Here is a 20,190-nt window from a genome sequence, read left to right on the forward strand (position 1 = left end):
TGTATTACATTTATTGATTTACGTATGTTGAACTATCCTTGCATCCCTGGAATAAATCCACCTTGGTCAGGATGTATGATCTTCTTGATGATCCTCTGTATTCTGTTTGCTAGTATCTTATTAAGGATTTTTGCATCTATATTCATTAAGGAGATTGGCCTGTAGTTCTCTTTTTTCGTTGCGTCTTTCCCTGGCTTGGGAATCAAAGTGATACTTGCTTCCAGGAATGAATTTGGAAGTACAGCTTCCCTTTCAATTTCATTGAAAAGTTTGAAGAGTAAAGGCAGTAGTTCTTCTCTAAATGTCTTGTAAAATTCAGCAGTGAATCCATCAGGGCCTGGGCTTTTCTTTGTTGGTAAATTTTTAATTACATTTTCAATTTCACTGACTGTAATTGGGGTGTTTAAAATGTTTTTATCTTCTTTGTTCAACTTTGGTAATTCATAAGTATCTAAAAATCTGTCCATTTCTTCTGTGTTTTCCATTTTAGTAGAGTGCAGGTTCTCAAAGTAGGTATTAATGATCCTCTGGATTTCTGTTGGATCTATTGTGACTTCACCTTTTTCTTTCCTGATTTCATGGATCTGAGCCTTTTCTTTCCTTTTGTTTGATAAGATTAGCTAAGAGTTTGTCGATTTTATTTATTCTTTCAAAAAACCAACTCTTTGTTTCATTTATTTTTTGTATTGTTTTCTTAGTTTCCATCGCATTGATTTCTGCTCAAATCTTTATAATTTCCTCTCTTGTTCAAGCTTTGGGTTTTTCTTGCTCTTGTTTTTCTAGGAGTCTTAAGAGTCACTGTTAGGTTGTTTATTTGAGCTCACTCTGTTTTCCTAGTGTGGGCATTCAGTGCTATGAATTTTCCCTGTAGAACTGCTTTCATTGTGTCCCATAGATTCCTGTATGTTGTATTGGCATTTTCATTTATTTGTAAAAACTGTCTGATTTCTTCTTTGATTTCCTCTGTGATCCATTGATTGTTCAGGAGAGTGTTCAATTTCCATGTGCTTGTGAAGTTCCTACAGTTTCTTGTGCTATTGATCTCCAGCTTGATTGCGCTATGAGCTGATAATATACAGGGGATAACTTCAGTTCTTTTGCATTTATTCAGACCTGTTCTGTGAGCCAATATGTGGTCTATCTTGGAGAATGACCCATGTGCAGTCGAAAATAATGTATATTCTGATTTTGTGGGGTGGAATACTCTATAGACATCTATTAAGTCCATGTATTCCAAACTTGGTTCAGTTCTAGTTGATTTTTTGCCTAGATGATCTGTCAATTTGTGATAGTGGGGTATTTAAATCCCCTATTACAATTGTATTAGTACTTATTTGGTTTTTCATGTTACTTAATATTTGTTTTTATATAGTTGGGGCATTTATATTTGGTGCATATATATTTTGGATTGTCATCTCTTCCTCTTGAATTGTTCCCTTTACAAGGGTGTAGTGATCTTCTTTGTTTCTCTTAATGAGTTTTGGTTTGGAATTTACTTTGTCTGTGAATAACATTGCTACCCCTGCTTTTTTCTGGGCTCCTGTCACATGGAGAATTGTTTTCCATCCTTTCACTTTCAGTCTATGGGCTTCTTTTTGCACTAGGTGTGTTTCTTGTATACAACATATTGTTGGATTTTGCTTCTTAATCCATTCTGCCTGTCTATATCTCTTGATTGGTGAATTGAGGCCATTGACATTGATAGTTATAACTGATATATTCTGACTTATTATTGGCATGTTATTCTCCTTTTGCTGACTTTTTTTTACTTTTTCTCCCCTCTCCTTTTAGTTTCTTGCCTTGCCTATTTGATTTGGTCTGTTGGGCTTCATTATCCTTTTCTAGGATATTGTTTAGAATTCCTTGTAGTGCTGGTTTGGTGTTCATGAAGTTTCTCAGGTGTTCTTTGTCACGGAAGTATCTTATTTCTCCATCCATTTTGAAAGAGTTTTGCAGGATACATCAGTCTTGGTTGTAGGTTGTTTTCTTTTAGGACTTGAAATACCTCACTCCAGGCTCTCCTTGACCTGAGGTGTGTGTTAAAAAGTTTGCTGTGATTCTGATGGGCTTTCCTTTGCATGTGATTTGTTTCTTTTCTCTTACTGCTTGTAGTATTTTGTTCTTCTGTTGGGTTTCTGGGATCTTGATTATTATATGTCTAGATGTAGATTTTTTTTGATCATGGCAGTTGGAGTTCTATATGCCTCACTTATCTGTATGTCTAATTCTTCCCTTCTGTTTGGGAAGTTTTCTGTCATTAATTCTGCAAACAGCTTTTTTAAGTCATTTGTATTTTCTCCTGCTATTTCATGGATTCCTATCAGTCTTATGTTATTTTTTTTGCATCATCTAGATGTTGTTGGATTGATTTCTCATGATCCCTTACTGTTTTTGAGAGACCTCTCTTTTCATGGTCACTGGACTGCGATCCTATCTTCTATATCTGAAATTCTATCTTCACAATATTTTATTCTGTTGTGTACACTTTGAATAGAGTTTTTAATCTCCTGGATATCTGTTTGAATCTGTTTTATGGATTCCATTTCTTTCCTATGTTGGGTGTTCATTGTTTCCATTTCTTTCTTATGCTGAGCCTTCATGGCTTCTATCATGGTCCTGAGCTCATCTATTTTTTTGTCAGTTTCTGCTCTAGAGTCTCGAATCACAACTTCCATTTTGCTCACTATCTCTATGGTTAGCTGGGAAATTATTTCTGTTTTGAATTTTTCTAGAGCCTGACTGATCTGTTTTGTTACTTCCTGTGCTTTGAGTTCAGGGTGTCCTGGTGGTTCACTATTGGCCTTTTCATCCTCATTTGCCCTACTGTTTGCTATTGGTGAACTGGAAGTCTGTCCTTGTGTCTTGCTTAAGTGTTTTCTCATTTTTATTTTTGTTGTCAGACTGTCCTTGGTTTAATCTCTGGATTATCACCCAAATCTTCCTGATATAGTTGCACCCTAGCTTCTGTGTCTCTAATGACCCACAGACATTCTCATCTTCATAACATCAGAGAAAACAACTCATTAAATCAATCACAGTCCTTTATCCCAATTGATATATTCAGCAGCCCAATAGGATCATGCACACCTTGCAAATTGACCACTTGTGGTAGTCATTAATCTATCACCTTTAAACCATGTGAATTAAATTAATATCAAGAAGTAGCCCAAAATATGTTTGCAGTGAATACTCTTTTCAATATAGCATCTTTACCATTTAGGATGGAGGTTTAGACTGAGTTAGGACCAGAGGAGTAGATAAGTAAAAAATTGGAGAAGGTTAAACTGAGTTTCCCAACCTGCAGGGTTGAACTCCACTCAGTTCTATTACAGATTTCCCCTGCTCTTTCTTTAAAGATGTTCAGGGGGCCAGGGATTTAGCTCAGCAGTTCGGTGGCCTGCCTTGCAAGTGCAAGGACCCAAGTTCGATCCCCGGCAGCAAAAAAAAAAAAAAATGTTCAATGTTGGGAGCTCAGAAAAGTATCCTTTATGACCACCTATGCTTTTGCAGAGTGGGTCCAAGGACTGGCCCAATCAGAGGTTTGAGAATGGGGGGGCAGGTCGTGGGGGAGTTTCAAGGGCACCACATGGCTACCTTCCTTGCTGGAGCTGGTGGCGCGCAGCTGGGGGAGGTTGCAGAACCACCAGGTGGGCCCAAGAAGGCGGCAAGAGAGATCTCCCAGTGGTCTTCCTTGCTGGAGCTGGTGACGCACCTCCCCTACACCTTTAGCCATTTTCTTCCTAGTTCACATTGTCAGTTATACTATTTGGATCTGATTTACCCTTTTAGTTTTTTAACACCAGAGAAACTATTCTGTATTTACACATGTGTGTCTTATTTATTTCACTCAAGAGTACAGCATCAATGTGCATCCATTTTCCTATGTTTTTGGTACCAGGGATCAAACTCGGGTCCTTGTGCTTGTGAGGCAGGTGCTGGAACCACTGAGCTAAATCCCCAGCCCCCATATTCCTATGAATGACTCTAGTTTCTCATTGTTATGATACAAAGTCATCATGTATGCACACAGGGTATTTAATAATTATCAGTGCACTACTGTGCATTAACAGTGCATTACAAGTGTTAAAGAGCACACTACTGTAAAATGTAAAATGTAGGATAGTGTTGGTCATCGCAGGTATTAATACAGAGTTTCAGGATTTTCAGCACTGCTCCCCTGGTATGTAATATGTCCACAGTTAAATGGCCCCATGGCCCTTTTCTCTGTACTTTGTGTTTCTGCTGTTCACGTGTTATGGGACACAGCTGTGACCTTGCAGCATTGATATTTTCTTCAGGTAACTTACAAAGATAGAACTAAGTAAATCTTCCTTCTTGTTGTGACACACATTATCATTTATACACACAAAGTGTTTAATTAACTGAATGGGATCTGTAGCTCAGAAGTGTCTCACATACGCCAGTGTGCAGTGAGGGTTACTGTTGGTCACAGAGATTATTAAAAAATGGGGGGGGTGAAATAGTACTTTACTAGTACATGGGATGGAGTTGAGGAGATTTCTCCAGACCCCTTCTGTCTATGTTTTATGATCCTTGCTGTTACTCAGGGTCATGGGACACATGGGGCAACACTGACACCATGACCTGGTTACACTGTGACTTTGCTGGGTAACCAATTTTGGAGCAAGGCTTGCCACATAAGAGTGTCGATCCCTCCAACACATCCCACCTAATCTTCTATGGACTCTCTCCTACACTGCATAGTAATCCTCACAGTGTGGCAGAGGAACAGGTGCCTGTCAGGAGCAATGCATCAACATTCTCTGATTGCTTGCCCTGAAAGAACTAACATTGTTAAAATTAGTTGTCCTCCAAGCCACTCTGCAGCACATAAGCCTCTGAGCTTCTAAAATCAGTGAGGGAGGGAAGTGTGTTTATATCCAACCAAGAGAAAACAAATATTTAAAACTTGAAAATGACTTCAGTTAGGAGAAAAATGTCTGTGTGCAACATACATCAGGTAATCCTAGGATTTGGGTGTCAGGAGGAAAGGTAGATCGGCAGGGAAATTCATACTGAAAGAATAAATTTCATTTTCTAAATGAACAATTGGCACATAAATATATTCTTTTTATAGGTATTAATATTAAATCTCAACACCTTGCCACTGAAATAAATTGTCAAACATGATCTGTTTTATTTATTTTTTTATAAGACAAAATCTCACTCAGTGGCCCACGTTGGTCTCCAACAAAACATTCTGCTCCATCAGCATCACAACAGGCTATGACTCTGGGGCTGCATGCCCAGGCACAGTGTTAGAATTCCCTTGCCTCAAGGATGGCTGCTACATAAAACAGCAGTCCCCTTCCCATAATGCTGTGCACATTAAAATGGCTGCCACATGGAAGAGCAGCCTCCATGTTAAATATGGCTTCTCCTACCACAGGACGGCCTTCCTCCCATCATGCCTCTCTTCCGGCCAAGAGTAACCTGATACTTGCTACCTCGAGTAACCAATGATGTCATAAGCCCCTTCTAGTAATGTCACAGGTTCCTCCAATCCCTTAATGCTCCCTCACTCAGCTCCACCCCAGATCAGGTTAACCCCACCCTACTCCTATAAAAGAAGCTGCCTGTTCTTCCATGCTGCGCTTTTCCTTTCTTAGGAGACAGACCCCCGGGTCCTCCCCATAATAAAGGCTTGTTGTAGTCCTGCTCTGGGCCTGGTTTTTTGGCTCTTTTACCTAACACACAGACGATCACAGTTTTCATGCACAGTAGGAGCCAAAGTCTGAATTTTGGCATTGGAACAGAAGAGGTACCCTTGCTTTTCAGAACAGTCTGAAAGAACATGTGCATGGACTTTGGAGGGGCTCGGTCTCAGAGGGCTTTGGGGAAATCGTAACTCAGGTGTTTGGAAATGTTCCAGGACTGGACATTAGTTCTCTCTTCATCAGCTCTGACTGCTTTGACTCAGGCAAAGGAAGGTGGATGCAGGTGGGTTCTTCCCAGTGAATTCTCCAACATGAAGGCACCTGACTGTTTCTTAAAACGTCATCTACTGCCAACAGATGGACAATTTTCTTCTCTTACCCTGAATCATCTAATGTTGCCAAGGAGCATTCACGAATCTGAGCTCCTGGAAAGAGTCCCCAGAACTCTCTGATGATTATTATGGCACAGATTGATACACAGTCAGTTTCTTAAAATTTATTCTGATTGGATCCAAATCCAATTAAAAATATACTGAATATAAACGCGAATTCCCTTTGTTTATTTCTCTTCAGACAAGATATGCTGTGAAAGGCAAAGTTGGTTTATTTTATGCATGGAGCATGCTTAAATTTTGACAAAGAGAGATGATTCAAGGAGCCGATGAGAAATTTCTGGGTAGGGTGAAACTTCTTTCGCACAAATGAATCAGTCGAAGATGAAGGCTTGGCGAGGTTTAGCAGAGTACAAGGACAATTGTACATCTGTGGCCATAGGCTAAAGAGGAAAGGGGTGATTTAAAAAATTTTAATGAATTGAAACTTAGAGAGATTAAAACGGAATCTTTTAAAAGTCTGATAAAAGTTCTGCATTTTCCTCCTTTATTGTCTGTCCTCTCGCCTTCGTGCTTCCGCTCCCTTACCCATGGACCACCAACTGTGTTGTCTCTAACGCTGTCTCTTCCCTCCACCCACCCGTGTTTTCACCCATCAGATCCCTCATCCATCCAGTTTCTCTCCATTTAAAAATGTTTTTTACTGCATTTTTACACACACACACAAAAAAAATCCAACCCGAATGGCACTACAAAGAAATGCTGCTCGTCAGCTCACTGACAATGTGTGCAAACAGGTTAAATTCAAATTGCTCTATGTTGTCTTCAGAAAAGATAATACACTGTGGACAATTAAGTTTTTACTAGAAAAATCAGTGTACAAGCTGGGTGTTGTGGTGCACATCTGTAATCACAGCACTCGGGAGGCTGAGGCAGGAGGATCGCTGTGAGTTCGAGACCAGCCTGGGCTCCCTAGTGAGTTCCAGGTCAGTCTCAACTACATAATGAGACCCTGTCTCAACCCCCTCCAAAAAAAATCAGTGTACATATCATTAATAAGTTTTCTAAATGTAGAACTCCAAAAAAATGTATTATGAAGAAGGAAATAGCATGACTGTGAACTGGTGAAAATTCTGAGAAATACAAAACAAGTATCTGTCATGTTTATAGCAAGACACCATATTAGCCGTGGAATGAAAATGACAAAGAAACTGCAAAGATGGAGTAAGGAAGATAAATGTGTGATTGGTTGAAAGATCATATGCATTAAAAATCCAAGGGATTCCACAAACACCAATAGAGACCCAAGTAATTTGGCCATTTGATTCAACAAATGACTGATCCTTCATAAAACATGGGGTACATTCAAGTATGGTTGATAAAATAATTTCTATCTGCAGTAACAACCTGTTTTTAAAAACTCAGGAATAAATATGAGGAGAAAAACTATTGTGTGTAGTATTGTGTGTGTGAAAGCAACCTAAAACGAGATATAGACATTTTATCTCCTTTCATAAATGGACATTTATACAAGACAAATAGACTTAGCCAAGCACTGATATGAGAATTCACTGTACAACTCTACAAATTATCCATCATGTAACATGTTAAATTCGATACATGGTTATTTTAAACACAAGAGCATTTGATATCACACGTGATTAAACAATCCTAGGAATCTGAAGGCAACAAAAGAAGGAAATTCTGCGAAAGAGGGCTTGAGAAATACTGACAGTCAAGTGTGAGAAAGGAAATACAAACCCAATTGCCAGAATAAAGTTTAATCGGCATATTCAAGTCACACTAACACTCAAAATAGAAAAAATACAATGAAATTCATTAGGGAATTCTGAGATATAATGTTTTGAAGAGAAAAGTTACAGTATCAGTAATTCCTTAAACTGACTGAGGACAACTGGAGCAGAAGATAAAAGAAGTAATGTAATGAATCTTAAGCAAATAGATTGGGATTTATTGTAGAATTTAAAGAACAAGAAATTTACAGAACAAAATTCAAAGTAAAAAGGGGATTGCTACAGGTCATCCTAACATTAAGTGTATCATGGAAAAAATGAGTCCCTTGATTATTGAAGTAAATGCCATGTATTATTCTAACACCTCACACAAAGTAGTGCAGATTTACTTAGAGACATTATAGTTTAGGAAGAACATATTTTTTAAACTACTAAGGTTTCTTTTGCTGGCATGTGTTTTATCTCTGAATCCATGCAGAGAATTTCTCTCTGGCCTTAACAAAATAATGTAGCATTTAGGAGCGAAGATGCAGCACAGCAGTCCCGCGCTGGGTCATGCCCTGATTCCAAAAACAGACAATGATGCAACTAAAAAACGAGAACTATAGGGCAATCTCTCTGATGAATATAAATGCAAAAGCCCTCAGTAAGATCCTGGCAAATGTAATACAAATCATCAGAAACATCATTTACCACGACCAAGTAGGCTTCATCCCAGAGATGCAAGGATGGTTCGACATATGCAAGTCAACTACATGATTTGTGACTTACACAGAAACAAGGACTAAAATCACATGATCATCTCAATAGAAAGAGAAAAAGCCTGGTTTAAATCCAACATCCATTCATATGTTTTAAAAAGATCATGAAGAAAATAGGTACAGAAGAATCTTATCTCAATCCGATAAAAGCCATTTATAACAGACCTACTGTCAACATCATATTAAATGGTGAAAAACTGAAAGCTTTTTCTCTGAAATCAGGAACAAGATGAGGATATCTATTATCACCACTCCTGTTCAATGTAGTATTCGAAACATTAGCCAGAGAAATTAGGCAAGAAAAAGAAATAAAACATTTTACACACACACACACACACACACACACACACACACGGAAAGACTCCATAGAACTAATAATCAAATTAAACAATGTAGCAGGATACAAGATCAATACACAAAACAACCACTAGCATTCCTGTACCGCAATAATAAATATTTAGGAATTACCTAAGAATGAAAGATCCCTACAATGAAAACTACAGTACTCTGTAAAAGGAGATCAAAGAGGACATCAGGAAATGGAAAGATGTCCCCCTGTACATGGATAGGCAGGACCAATATAGTCTAAATGGCCACATTTTCAGAAATCAGAACCCCAAAATAAAAGATCTACTAACAAATAGAGTTAATGCAATCATGTTTAAAATAATAGCATTCCTCACAGAACTGAAGAAAACAATCCTAAAATTCAGCTACAGTGATAAAACAACATTGCACTGGTACAAAAACAAACATGGGTCAGTGAACAGAATAGAGGACACAGAAACTACCGTGGACACATCCAGCCATCGGATCTTTTTGGAAGGAGCCAAAAACAAACACTAGAGGAAAGAAAGCCAATTTGGCCACGGATACAGAAAAAACTGGACATCCAAATGCAGAAATCTAGACCCAAATATTTCAACAGTAAAATCACAAATCTCTCAAATCTGCACTGGAGACAAGAGAGTGAGGAAGGTAGAAAGTAGAATTCGCATCATTTAAATAACTTACCAGAGTACAGATATATCAGGTATAGTTAGATAAAACAGAGAATTTAATTCCTATTGTCAATTGGAGGGTCAGTCATCTGAGATAGCATTTCTGACTTTACTTTTAGGTGGCTGGCTTATATTTGTTTTTCAAAATGACTTTTAAAAAGGAAGTGGGATCTAAATGCTCCATCAATTTTATTTCTTTAGAATATTAGAATTAAAAATGGGTAGGTTTGTTGTCTATGTCTTTATATTGTGGTAGATATTTTAAAAAGTGTTTAGAAACTCGCAGAATGCCTATTTCTCTTCAAATTCCTCTAGTTCTTTAAATCTGTCACAGAGTTCTTCTTAGGTTTTAGGGTAATAACGTAGCACTTGGGTGCAAAGATGCACCCCAGCAGCCCTGCACTGGAGGCCAAGATGGAGAAGACCTCCACGGCCACCATGACCTTCCCCTTGGTGCTGTGGTACACGGGGAGGAAGGTGACCCACACACTGCAGAACACCAGCATGCTGAAGGTCAGGAACTTGGCTTCATTGAAGGTGTCGGGCAGGTTCCTGGCCAGGAAAGCCACGGTGAAGCTCAGCAGGGCCAGGGAGCCCAGGTATCCCAGGACACAGTAGAAGGCAGTGAGGGAGCCCTTGTTGCACACAATGATGATGTGGCCATGTTCCGAGTGTGCATCTGTGTCTGCAAAGGGTGAATTCGTCCCATCCAGACTCCACAGAGAGTGAGTTGGATCAGGGAGCAGATGGGGATGATGGAGTTAGGTGCCCCTGACACCAGCCACTGCCTCATCCTCCTGCCTGGAGCAGTGACCTTAAAGGCCAGCACCACAGTGATCGTTTTGGCCAGGACGGTGGAAACAGCCACAGTGAACACAACTCCAAATGTGGTCTGCCTGAGGATGCAGGTGGCTGTGTTGGGCCGGCCAATGAAGAGCAAGGAGCAGAGGAAACAGAAGGTGAGGGAGATGAGCAGGGTGTAGCTGAGAGCTGCGGCGTTGTTCGCTTTGAGGATGGGAGTGTCTTGGTGCTTCACAAGGAGCCCAAGAACAGCAATAGTAAGAACGATCAAATTGAGGGCTGTGCCAGCCAGCACATTTCCCAAAGGGTCTCCATAAGCCAAAAGAGTCATACTGTTCTGAGGGTAGCGATTTCTCTGAATGCTGACATACGGGTGATCTGGACACTTCACACACTGCCCCGTGTCTGTTGGAAATACAAATTGTCTTCAGCCCATGGCCAGCATCTCTCCCTCATTCACAGCTCCCACCCCCACCTCAGAAGCTCACTGGACTTGTTGAGTCTGCTGTCCTTTGTTTTTCTGGGCACCTAGTAAAAGAATATTAGACTGGGGATAATTCTCAATACCATAGATCTTCTTTGTACTATTGTGAAATATACTGTTATTTCTTCTCTTTATTTATATGAAATGTTTATGGTACCAGATTTCCATTCTCACAAAAATTTAAAAGATCTACTACCTATCAAAATTGGAAGTGTGTAAGGGCCTGGGTTTTCATTCAATGAATAAGCACTTAGTTAGAAACCATCATGGGCTGCACAATTTGCTAAGTTCCAGGGAAACAGATATGACCTGCAATACCTCCTGCCCAGTACAGCACATCCTCCACCCTAGAACAAATTCCCATTTCACCACGGAACACTTTTATGCTAATTTCAACTGGGTTGAGTTGGTAGACTGAGGTGAAAAGTACTAAACACCTTTCATTTATAGGGTCTCTCCATTCATAAATGTGCTCTATTTCATTGATTGTTTTTTTTCTAAATGCATTTCTATAATTTATTGGTAGAACCTTTCAACACTTTCAGGGGAATCATCTCTAGGTATGTGATACTTTTAAGAATGCAGTAGTTGTCACCTTTTAAAAATTTCATTTCTGAATAGTTCACAAATATGACATAGTACTTTGGTATCATGTATTCAGTCACCAATAACTTCAAATATTAATTAATTTACCTAGATTTTATGCTCACACATTAGTATCATGCTAATACTTTATCAAATATATTCCTTCCCTTCCAGTGAATTTTAGCTTTTATTTGTTTTCCTAACAATATCACCTTGGTCAGGACCTCCTGTGTAATGTGAGGTAGAAGTGGTCAATTGAGTTTTTGTTTTTTTGTTTTTTGTTTTTGGTCTTGTTCTCACTTTCAATATGGAATAACAAAATGTGATTTTTTTTTAGAAGTTTGTAAATGCCCTTTGTAGGATTAAGACAGTTCCATCGTTCTCCCAATTTAGTGAGAATTCTTTTTGTCATTTATTTGTAAATTATGGAGAGGTGATCACAATTTTTATATTTTTCATTTATTTTATTTTCAGAAATGAGTGCAGTAAATTTTATTGCATAAGCCAAAGCTCGTCATACTATAACTTCCTTCAAAAATATGTTTTTGTGCGTGTGTGTGTGTGTGTGTGTGTGTGAGTGTGTGTGTGTGTGTGTGGTACCAGGGATCAAACTTTGGCCCTGGTGCTTGCAAGGCGGGCAGTGGAACCATGGAGCCAAATCCCCCAGCCCTTCAAAAATATCTGAGTGGGACACAAATTTAATTCCAGAGGGAAAGTGGCTGGTCAAATCTGTTTCTTGCAATGGAACTGCCAGTTAAGAGTGCTAAAGATCCGTTATTCTAATAAAATCAACTGAATTTTTTCCCATTTTTCTTCTTCTCTGAAGAAGTTTGAATAAGCCAATTTTACTACACTTTGAATGCTAATATACTCCCCCAGTGACAAGGTTAATCCCCATTAAATTTGTGGGAAAAGATTAAAGTAGATTCAACTTTGGTAATAGATATGGCATAACAGAAATTTTTAATTTTGGTCTTGGGATACATTTGTCAATGGTTTTCCTTTGAATTTGTGAATTTCAGCTAAATTTCCTTGTAGGCTATTGTGAAATTATTTATGTTACATTTTCCTTTGAAACATTTTTTATTTTTTATTTTTTGGTACTGGGGTTCGAACTCGGGTCCTTGCACTTGCGAGGCAGGCCACCGAACTGCTGCGCTAAATGACCGGCCCTTAATTTTAATGTTATACATGTAGATATAACTAAAGAAAATATAACTTGCACTCTTCTGTAAAAAACACAATTTCACAACAAATAGAGGACTACAACCATTATGAAAAATAGTATGGAGGTTTCTCAAAGAATTAGAAATTTTGTATGACCCAGCTATTTTCCTTCTAGGTATGTACCCCAAAAAGCTTAAGACATCACATTCCAGTGGCCCATGCATACCAATATTTATAGCAGCACAATTTGTAATAGCTAAATCCTGGAAGCAGGCTGTATACCCACCAACAGAGGATTGGATAAGGAAAATGTGTTATCTATACACAATGGAATACTATTCAGCTATAAAGAAGGACATATGTGAGACATTTGTAGGAAAATGGATGCACTTGGGAAATACAATGTTAAATGAAATAAATCAGATTTATAAGCTTGAATACTGTATGTGTCTCATTTGAGTAAGGCAAAGCACAAAACTAAGAGGGCCGGGATTTAGCTCAGTGGTTTTGCCTGCTGCCTCACAAGCTCAAGGTCCCGAGTTTGATCCCCAGTACAAAAAAAAAAAAAAAAAAAAAAAAAAAAAAAAAAAAAAAGAAAAAAAAAGAAAGAAAGAAGAAAAAAAGAAGATAGAATGACACAGGTGAGATGGATCTCCTGCAGATGGTAAGGGGTGCAGGAGACCAAGTGGGAGATGGCGGGGAGGTGATATATGCCAGTACAAGGTCCTAATAACCTTAATGAATGTGAGCATTATGTGCCATAAACTTGAAATAAGATTAATAATATCAACAAGAATGACAAGGGGGAAAGAGGAATAGACGAAGTGGGAGGGGGAAGGGAAGGATATTTTAAAAATGAAACAAACTGTATTATGTACATGTACCAAGTCCTCAAGACAATGGTAAAACGCATGCGCTTCAAACATTTACTAATGAATAAAAAATAGAAGATAACAATAGTTGTTACACTGTGTACCATAACCTTAGAAGAATGGCCAAAATACTACTCAGAATAACAAGTCATAGATAAAGAAGACTCTCTTAAGGAAAAGAAACAGATAACAGCACTAAACTTTCTTTTCGATGAATATGTTAAGAAGTCTATTGTTATTCTGATAGGTTTTCCTTTAAAAGGGATTCATTATTTTTCTTTACAGCTTTTAAGATTCGGTTCTTAGGTTGGATTTCTAGTACCTTAATTATGACGGGGCATGGAGTCTTTTTATTTTTCTTATCATGACTAATTTGGGTTTCTATATGTCTTGCTTTTCTGTATGTTAAATTCTTTTTTCATGTCTGGAATGTTTTCTGTTATTGCTTCTGTATACAGGTTTGTTTTGTTTTGTTTTGTTTTTGAGACAGGGTCTCACTAAGTAGTTGAGACTGACCTGCTCACTATGTAGCCCAGGCTGGTCTCGAACTCACAGAGATCCTCCTGCCCCAGCTTCCCCAGTGCCTGGATTACAGGCATGTGCCACCACGCCTGGCTTGTAAACTGTTTATATATTCTAGATAGTAGACCTTTGTCTAAGGAACAGCTGATGAAAGTTTTTTCCCACATTGTGGGTTGTCTCTTCACATTTTTGGTGGTTTCTCTTGCTGCACATAAACTTTTTTTATAAGAAAAGATCCCATTGAGCTGGGGATTTAGCTCAGTGGTTCTGCCACCTGCTTCACAAGCACAAAGATCTGAGTTTGATCCCCAGTGCCAAAAAAGAAAAACAAAAATAAAAACAAAACAAGAAAAGATCACACTTGTGATAGGGAAAACTTTAATAGTAAAAACCTAGGAAATGTCGCAATGTAAGATAACTTTGCCCTTTCTATTTAGTTCAGAATTAACCATCATGGGAGGCATACAGTCTCCCTAAAAAGTTTTGTAAATGAAAAGAATCATTGTTAGCTTTGTTGACCAAACAGGCTCCCTTCCTGCTGGTTAGAACAGATAACTCTTAAAGGTAACCTCCCCTAACAAAGAATTGCATCCAGGTTGAAATTCAACTGCTTCGCCACCATGTTTTGGGCATCAGCAATGTGAAATGTGAAAATACAATGTAATCAGCTGAAAGAGATCAAGGCTGTAAAACCCTATAAAAGAAGGAGCTGTAACCCAGTGGGGAATTGATCAGGGCACCGCCATTAGGTGTCATCAATCCCCATTGATGGAGTAAAATTTTTATTTTACTTCCATTCTGCTGCCTCTCTGTGTGTCACTTGCCAATTCCCTTCTGTAATGGTTGATTCTTTGTTCTAGTTCACATGCAACTGAGGTTCTGTTCATAAAATCTTTTCCTACAGCAATGTCTTCAAGAGTTCTACCTAAGCTCTCTTCCAGCAGATTTAGTGTTTCTGTTTTAATATTGAGATCTTTAAACCATCTTTGTTTTAGTTTAGTGCACGGTGAGAGGTATAGGTCTGGTTTTAATCTTTGATAAGTTGAAGCCCAGTTTTTCCACCACCATTTATTAAAGAGGCTGTCTTTCCTCCAGTGAGGGTGTTTGGCTCCTTTGTCAAAGTTGAGGTGGCTGAGTGTGTCTGAAGTTGTTTCTGCATCTTCGAATCTCTTCCATCGGTCCTCAGGTCTGTTTCTTTGCCAGTACCGTGCTGTTTTTATCACAGCAGTTCTGTAGTATAGTTTTAAATTGGGGATTGTGATACTCCCTACCTTGTCTTTATTGCCTAGAATTGCTTTTGCTACTCCAGGTCTCTTCTTGTTACAAATGAATTTTTGGTTTGTTTCTCAAGGTCTTGGAGAAGGCTGCTGGTATTTCAATTGGAAGTGCGTTGAATCTGTATAGCAGTTTTGGAAGTATGGCCATTTTTACTCTGTTGATTCTTCTTACCCAGGAGCAAGGGATATCTTTCCATTTTTTATTATATCCTCTTCAATCTCTCTTTTTTTTTTCAGAGTGCTATAGTTTTTCAGAGCAGAGATCTTTGATTTTTTTTGGGGGGGATTACATTGATTCCTAGTTATTTCAATTTTTTAGATGCTACTGTGAAAGGCATTGATGACCCCATTTCTCTCTCAGTGAGTCTCTTTTTTTGTGTACAGAAAAGCTTTTGATTTTTGTGCATTGACCTTATATACAGATACTTTACTGAATTTGGTTATTAAGTCTAGAAGACTTTGGTAGAGTTCTTGGGGTCTTCTGTATGGAGTATCATGTCATCTACAAATAATGACAAGTTTACTTCTTAATTTCCTACCTTTATACCATTTATTTCTTTCTCTTGTCTGATTGCTATTGCTAATGTTTCCAAAACTATACTGAACAGGAGTGGTGACAGTGGACATCCTTGTCTTGTTCCTGATTTTAATGTGAAGGATTTCAGTTTTTGACCAGTTAGTATGATATTGGGTGTTGGTTTTTCATAGATGACTTTTATCAGATTGAGGTAAAGACCATCTATTCCAATTTTCTTTCTTTCTTTTTTTTTTTTGTTTTTTGAGACAGGGTTTCACTATGTAGTTGAGACTGACCTGGAACTCTATGTAGCCCAGGCTGGTCTCGAACTCACAGCGATCCTCCTGCCTCAGCCTCCCCAGTGCTGGGATTACAGGCATGTGCCACCATGCCCGGCTTTGCATCGTTTTAATTTTTAGGTCATCTTTGTTCAACTTTGGTAATTCATACAAATCTAGGAATCTGTTCATTTTTTCTGTATTTTCCATCTTATTGGCATATAGGTTCTCAAAGTAGGTATTGATGATCCTCTGAATTTCTCCTGGGTTTGTTGTAATTTCACCCTTTTCATTCCTATTTGCATGGATTTGGGCCTTTTCTTTCCTTTTTTGATAAGGTTGGCTAAGGGTTTGTTTATTCTTTCAAAGAACCAGCTCTTGGCTTTGCTGATTTTTTTGTGTTGTTCTCTTAGTCTCCATTGCATTGATTTCTGCTCTGATCTTTATAATTTCCTTCCTTGTATGAACTTTGGGTTTCTGCTCCTCTTCTTTTTCTAGAAGCTTGAGGTTCAGCATCAGGTTGTTTAATTGTGCTTGCCATTTTCCTAAGATGCATATTCAGTGCTATGGATTTTCCTTCTAAGACTGCTTGCATTATGTCCCATAGATTCCTATATGTTGTATTGTCATTGTCATTTAATTGTAGGAACTGTCTGATTTCTTCTTTAACTTCCTCTGTGACCTATTGGTTATTCAGAAGTGTGTTGGAGCCAGGGATTTGGCTCAGTGGTACTGCCATCTGCTTCACAAGCTCAAGGTCCTGAATTTGATCCCCCGTACCAAAAGACACACACACACACACACACACACACACACACACACACACAAACCCAAAACAAAACAAAACAAGAAATGTGTTGTTCAATTTCCACGTGTTTATGAAATTTTTGCAGTTCTTTTGCTATTGGTCTCCAGTTTCATTGCACCATGGTCTGATAATATACAGGGAATCACTTCAATTCCTTTGACATGTTCTCTGAGTGAGTATATCATCTACTTTGGAGAATTACACATGTGCAGCTTAGAAGAATGTGTATTCTAATTTTGTGGGGTGGAACACTCTGTAAACATCTATTAAGTCCATTTGTTGAAAGGCTTGATTCAGTTCTATTATTTCATTGTTCATTTTTTTTGTCTAGATGATCTGTCTATTTCTGATAGTGGGGTATTGAGGTCCCAGATTACAATTGTATTAGTGCTTCTTTGTTTTTTCATGTCCCTTAATATTTGTTTTGTATAGTAGGGGGCATTAGTATTTGGTGCACATATATTTATGATTGTTAACTCTTCCTCTTGGATTGTTCCTTTTACAAGGATGCAGTGACCTTCTTTGTCTCTCTTAATTAGTTTTGGTTTAAAATCTACTTTGTATGCAAATAAGATCACTACTCCCACTTTTTTTTCCAGGCTCCTGTTGTATGGAGAACTTTTTTCCATCCTTTTACTTTCAGTCTATGAATTTCTTTGTGAACTAAGTGGGTTTCTTGTATACAGTATATTGCTGGATTTTGCTTCTTGTTCTTGTTCTTTTTCTTCTTTTTTAGACAGGGTTTTGCTACATAGTTGAGACTGACCTGGAACTCACTATGTAGCCCAGGCTGGTCTCAAATTTACAATGATCCTCCTGCCTCAGCCTCCCAAGTGCTGGGATTACAGGCATGTGCCACCACACTTGGATTTTGCTTCTTAATCCATTCTGCCAGTTATTTCTCTTGATTGGTGAATTGAGGCCATTAACATTGATGGTTATAACTGATATATGTATTGACTTATCCTTGTCATGTTATTTTCCTGTTGTTGGCCTTTTTTTTTTTTTTTAGACAAGGTCTCATTATGTAGTTGAGACTTACCTGGAACTCACTATGTAGCCCAGGCTGGTCTCGAATTTACAATGATCCTCCTGCCTCAGCCTCCTGAGTGCTGGGATTACAAGCATGCTCTGTTGTACCCAGCTCTGTTGTTGGCTCTTTTATTTTTTATTTCTCTCTGTCTCCCTTTAATTTCTTGTCTTGCCTGCTGGATTTGCTCTGTTGAGCCTCCTGGAGTTGTGAGCTTCATTGTCTTTTTCCAGGATATAGTTTAGAATTGTTTGCAGGGGTGGTTCAATATTCATGAAATTTCTCAGGTGTTCTTTGTCATGGAAGTATCTTATTTCCCCATCATTTTTGAAAGATAGTTTTGTAGGATACGTCAGTTTAGGTTGGAGGTTGTTTTCTGTTAGAGCTTGAAATATATCACTCTAGGCTCTCCTTAACTTGAGGGTTTGTGTTGAAAAGTCTGCTGTGTTTCTTATGGGCTTCTCTTTACATGTGATTTGTTTCTTTTCTCTAATTGCTTGTAGTATTTTGTTTTTCTGTTGGGTTCTGGGATCTTGATTATTACAGTGTAGGTGTAGATTCTTTTTTAATAGTGGCTAGTTGGATTCCTATATGTTTCACTTATCTGTATGTCAAATTCTTTCCCTCTGTTTGGGAAGTTTTCTGTCATTAATTCTGTGAACAGTTTTTTGTATGTCGTTTGTACTTGCTCCTGGTTTTTCATGGATTCCTATTGGTCTTATTCTTCTTTGTATCATTTAGGAGCTGTTGGGCTGATTTCTCATGGTCCCTTACTATTTTTAAGAGATCTCTCTCTTTTCATGGTCAGTGACTGCAATCCTATCTTCTATATCTGATTATCTATCTTCACTTTTGCTCATTCTGCTGCAAATACTTTCAATAGAGTGTTTAATCTCCTGGACACGAGTTTGAATCTGTTTCATGGATTCCATTTCTTTCCTATGCTGGGCATTCATGGTTTCCATCATAGTCCTGAGCTCATCTTTTTTAAAAAAAATCTGTTTCTGTTCTAGAGTCTCTAATCATGTCTTACCTTCTGTTCACTGTCTCTGTGGTTATCTGGGAAATTATTTCTGTTTTGAATTTTTCTAGAGTCTCATTTATCTGTTTTGTTACTTCCTGTGCTATCATTTCAGGCTGTCCAGTTGGCTGATTATCAGACTTTTCCACCTCCATTCCTCCAGAATTTGCCTTTGGTGAGCTGGAAGTCTGGGTTTGTGCCTTACTTAAATGTCTTCTCATTTCTATTTTCGTTGCTGGTACTGTCATGGTTTAATTCCTGGGTTAATACTTTGATCTTCCAGATATAGCTGGTCTTTAGGCTTTCAGATTCTAATTACTCTGAGACACTCTTATTTTCATAATACTATGCAACTGATTAGATCAATCACAACACCTTATCCCAAGTGATACAATCAGAAACAACAATAGCATCAAACACAGTTTAGAAAATGACAATTTACGGTAGTTATAAATCTATGACTTTTTTCTTTGATTTTTTTTTTTGGTACTGGGGATTGAACTCAGACCCTTGCTCTTGCAAGGCAGGTGGTGAAACCACTGAACTAAATCCCCAGCCCATAAATCTATCACTTTTAACCACGTGACTTAAATCAAAATGGAGGACCAGCCCAAAATATGCTTATAGTGAATATACTCTTCAATATAGCAACTTTACCCTTTGGGATGGGGACTTGGAAGGAGTTGAGAAGGGAGGGATAGATAGGTAGGAAAGGGAAAGGTTAGAGTTAAGGCCAGAGGTAAAGGAAGATCACATAAACTGTAGGAAACTGTTGAAGAGAAGAGGAAAAGACAGAAAAAAAAAAGAACACAAGAATAGAACAAACTAACAGCAATAAGGAGGCTAATAACTATTCATTTTCTTTTAAAACTAATGACAGTTGAGAGAAGGAAAAAGAGAAGAAAAGAAAAAGAAAGAAGAAAAGAAAAAGAAAGAAAAATGAAATTCTAATTAGGACAGGAACAAAATGGGAGAGAAATGAACAAGGTGAGAGAGAGAGACAGAGAGAGAGGGAGAGAGAGAGAGAGAGAGAGAGGAGAAAAGGAAAAAATTGAAAAGAAAATAAATAGGTAGATAAAAATTTAAAATTATTAAAAATAAGAGAAAAATTACTTTAAAAATAGAGGGCCTCCTTTAGGGTATATCTTTGCTGATAACTTTAAAAAGAGGGCCTCCTTTAGGGTATATCTTTGCTGATGCAACAGACAGCGTGATCAGGAGTGTGCAGATCTAAGTTAATTAGTCTCAGCAAACGAGCAGCTGTCCCCTGAGGTTCAGGCTGATTTTTGACTGCAAAACCCC

General features: G+C 38.2%; 1 protein-coding gene across 1 annotated transcript in view; it reads right to left on the bottom strand.

The window, feature by feature from the left end:
* Nucleotides 1-9,837: 9,837 nt before the first annotated feature.
* The window catches only part of LOC104876801 (vomeronasal type-2 receptor 116-like), a 32,731-nt gene continuing 22,378 nt past the window's right edge, over nucleotides 9,838-20,190 (bottom strand). The window contains 2 exon segments of the mRNA XM_033759411.1: nucleotides 9,838-10,235; nucleotides 10,238-10,732. Coding sequence (XP_033615302.1) covers nucleotides 9,838-10,235; nucleotides 10,238-10,732 — 893 coding nt within the window.

This window comes from Fukomys damarensis, unplaced genomic scaffold, assembly GCF_012274545.1.
Source record: "Fukomys damarensis isolate Sample0158 unplaced genomic scaffold, DMR_v1.0_HiC HiC_scaffold_37, whole genome shotgun sequence".
In the NCBI taxonomy this organism is placed as follows: domain Eukaryota; kingdom Metazoa; phylum Chordata; class Mammalia; order Rodentia; family Bathyergidae; genus Fukomys; species Fukomys damarensis.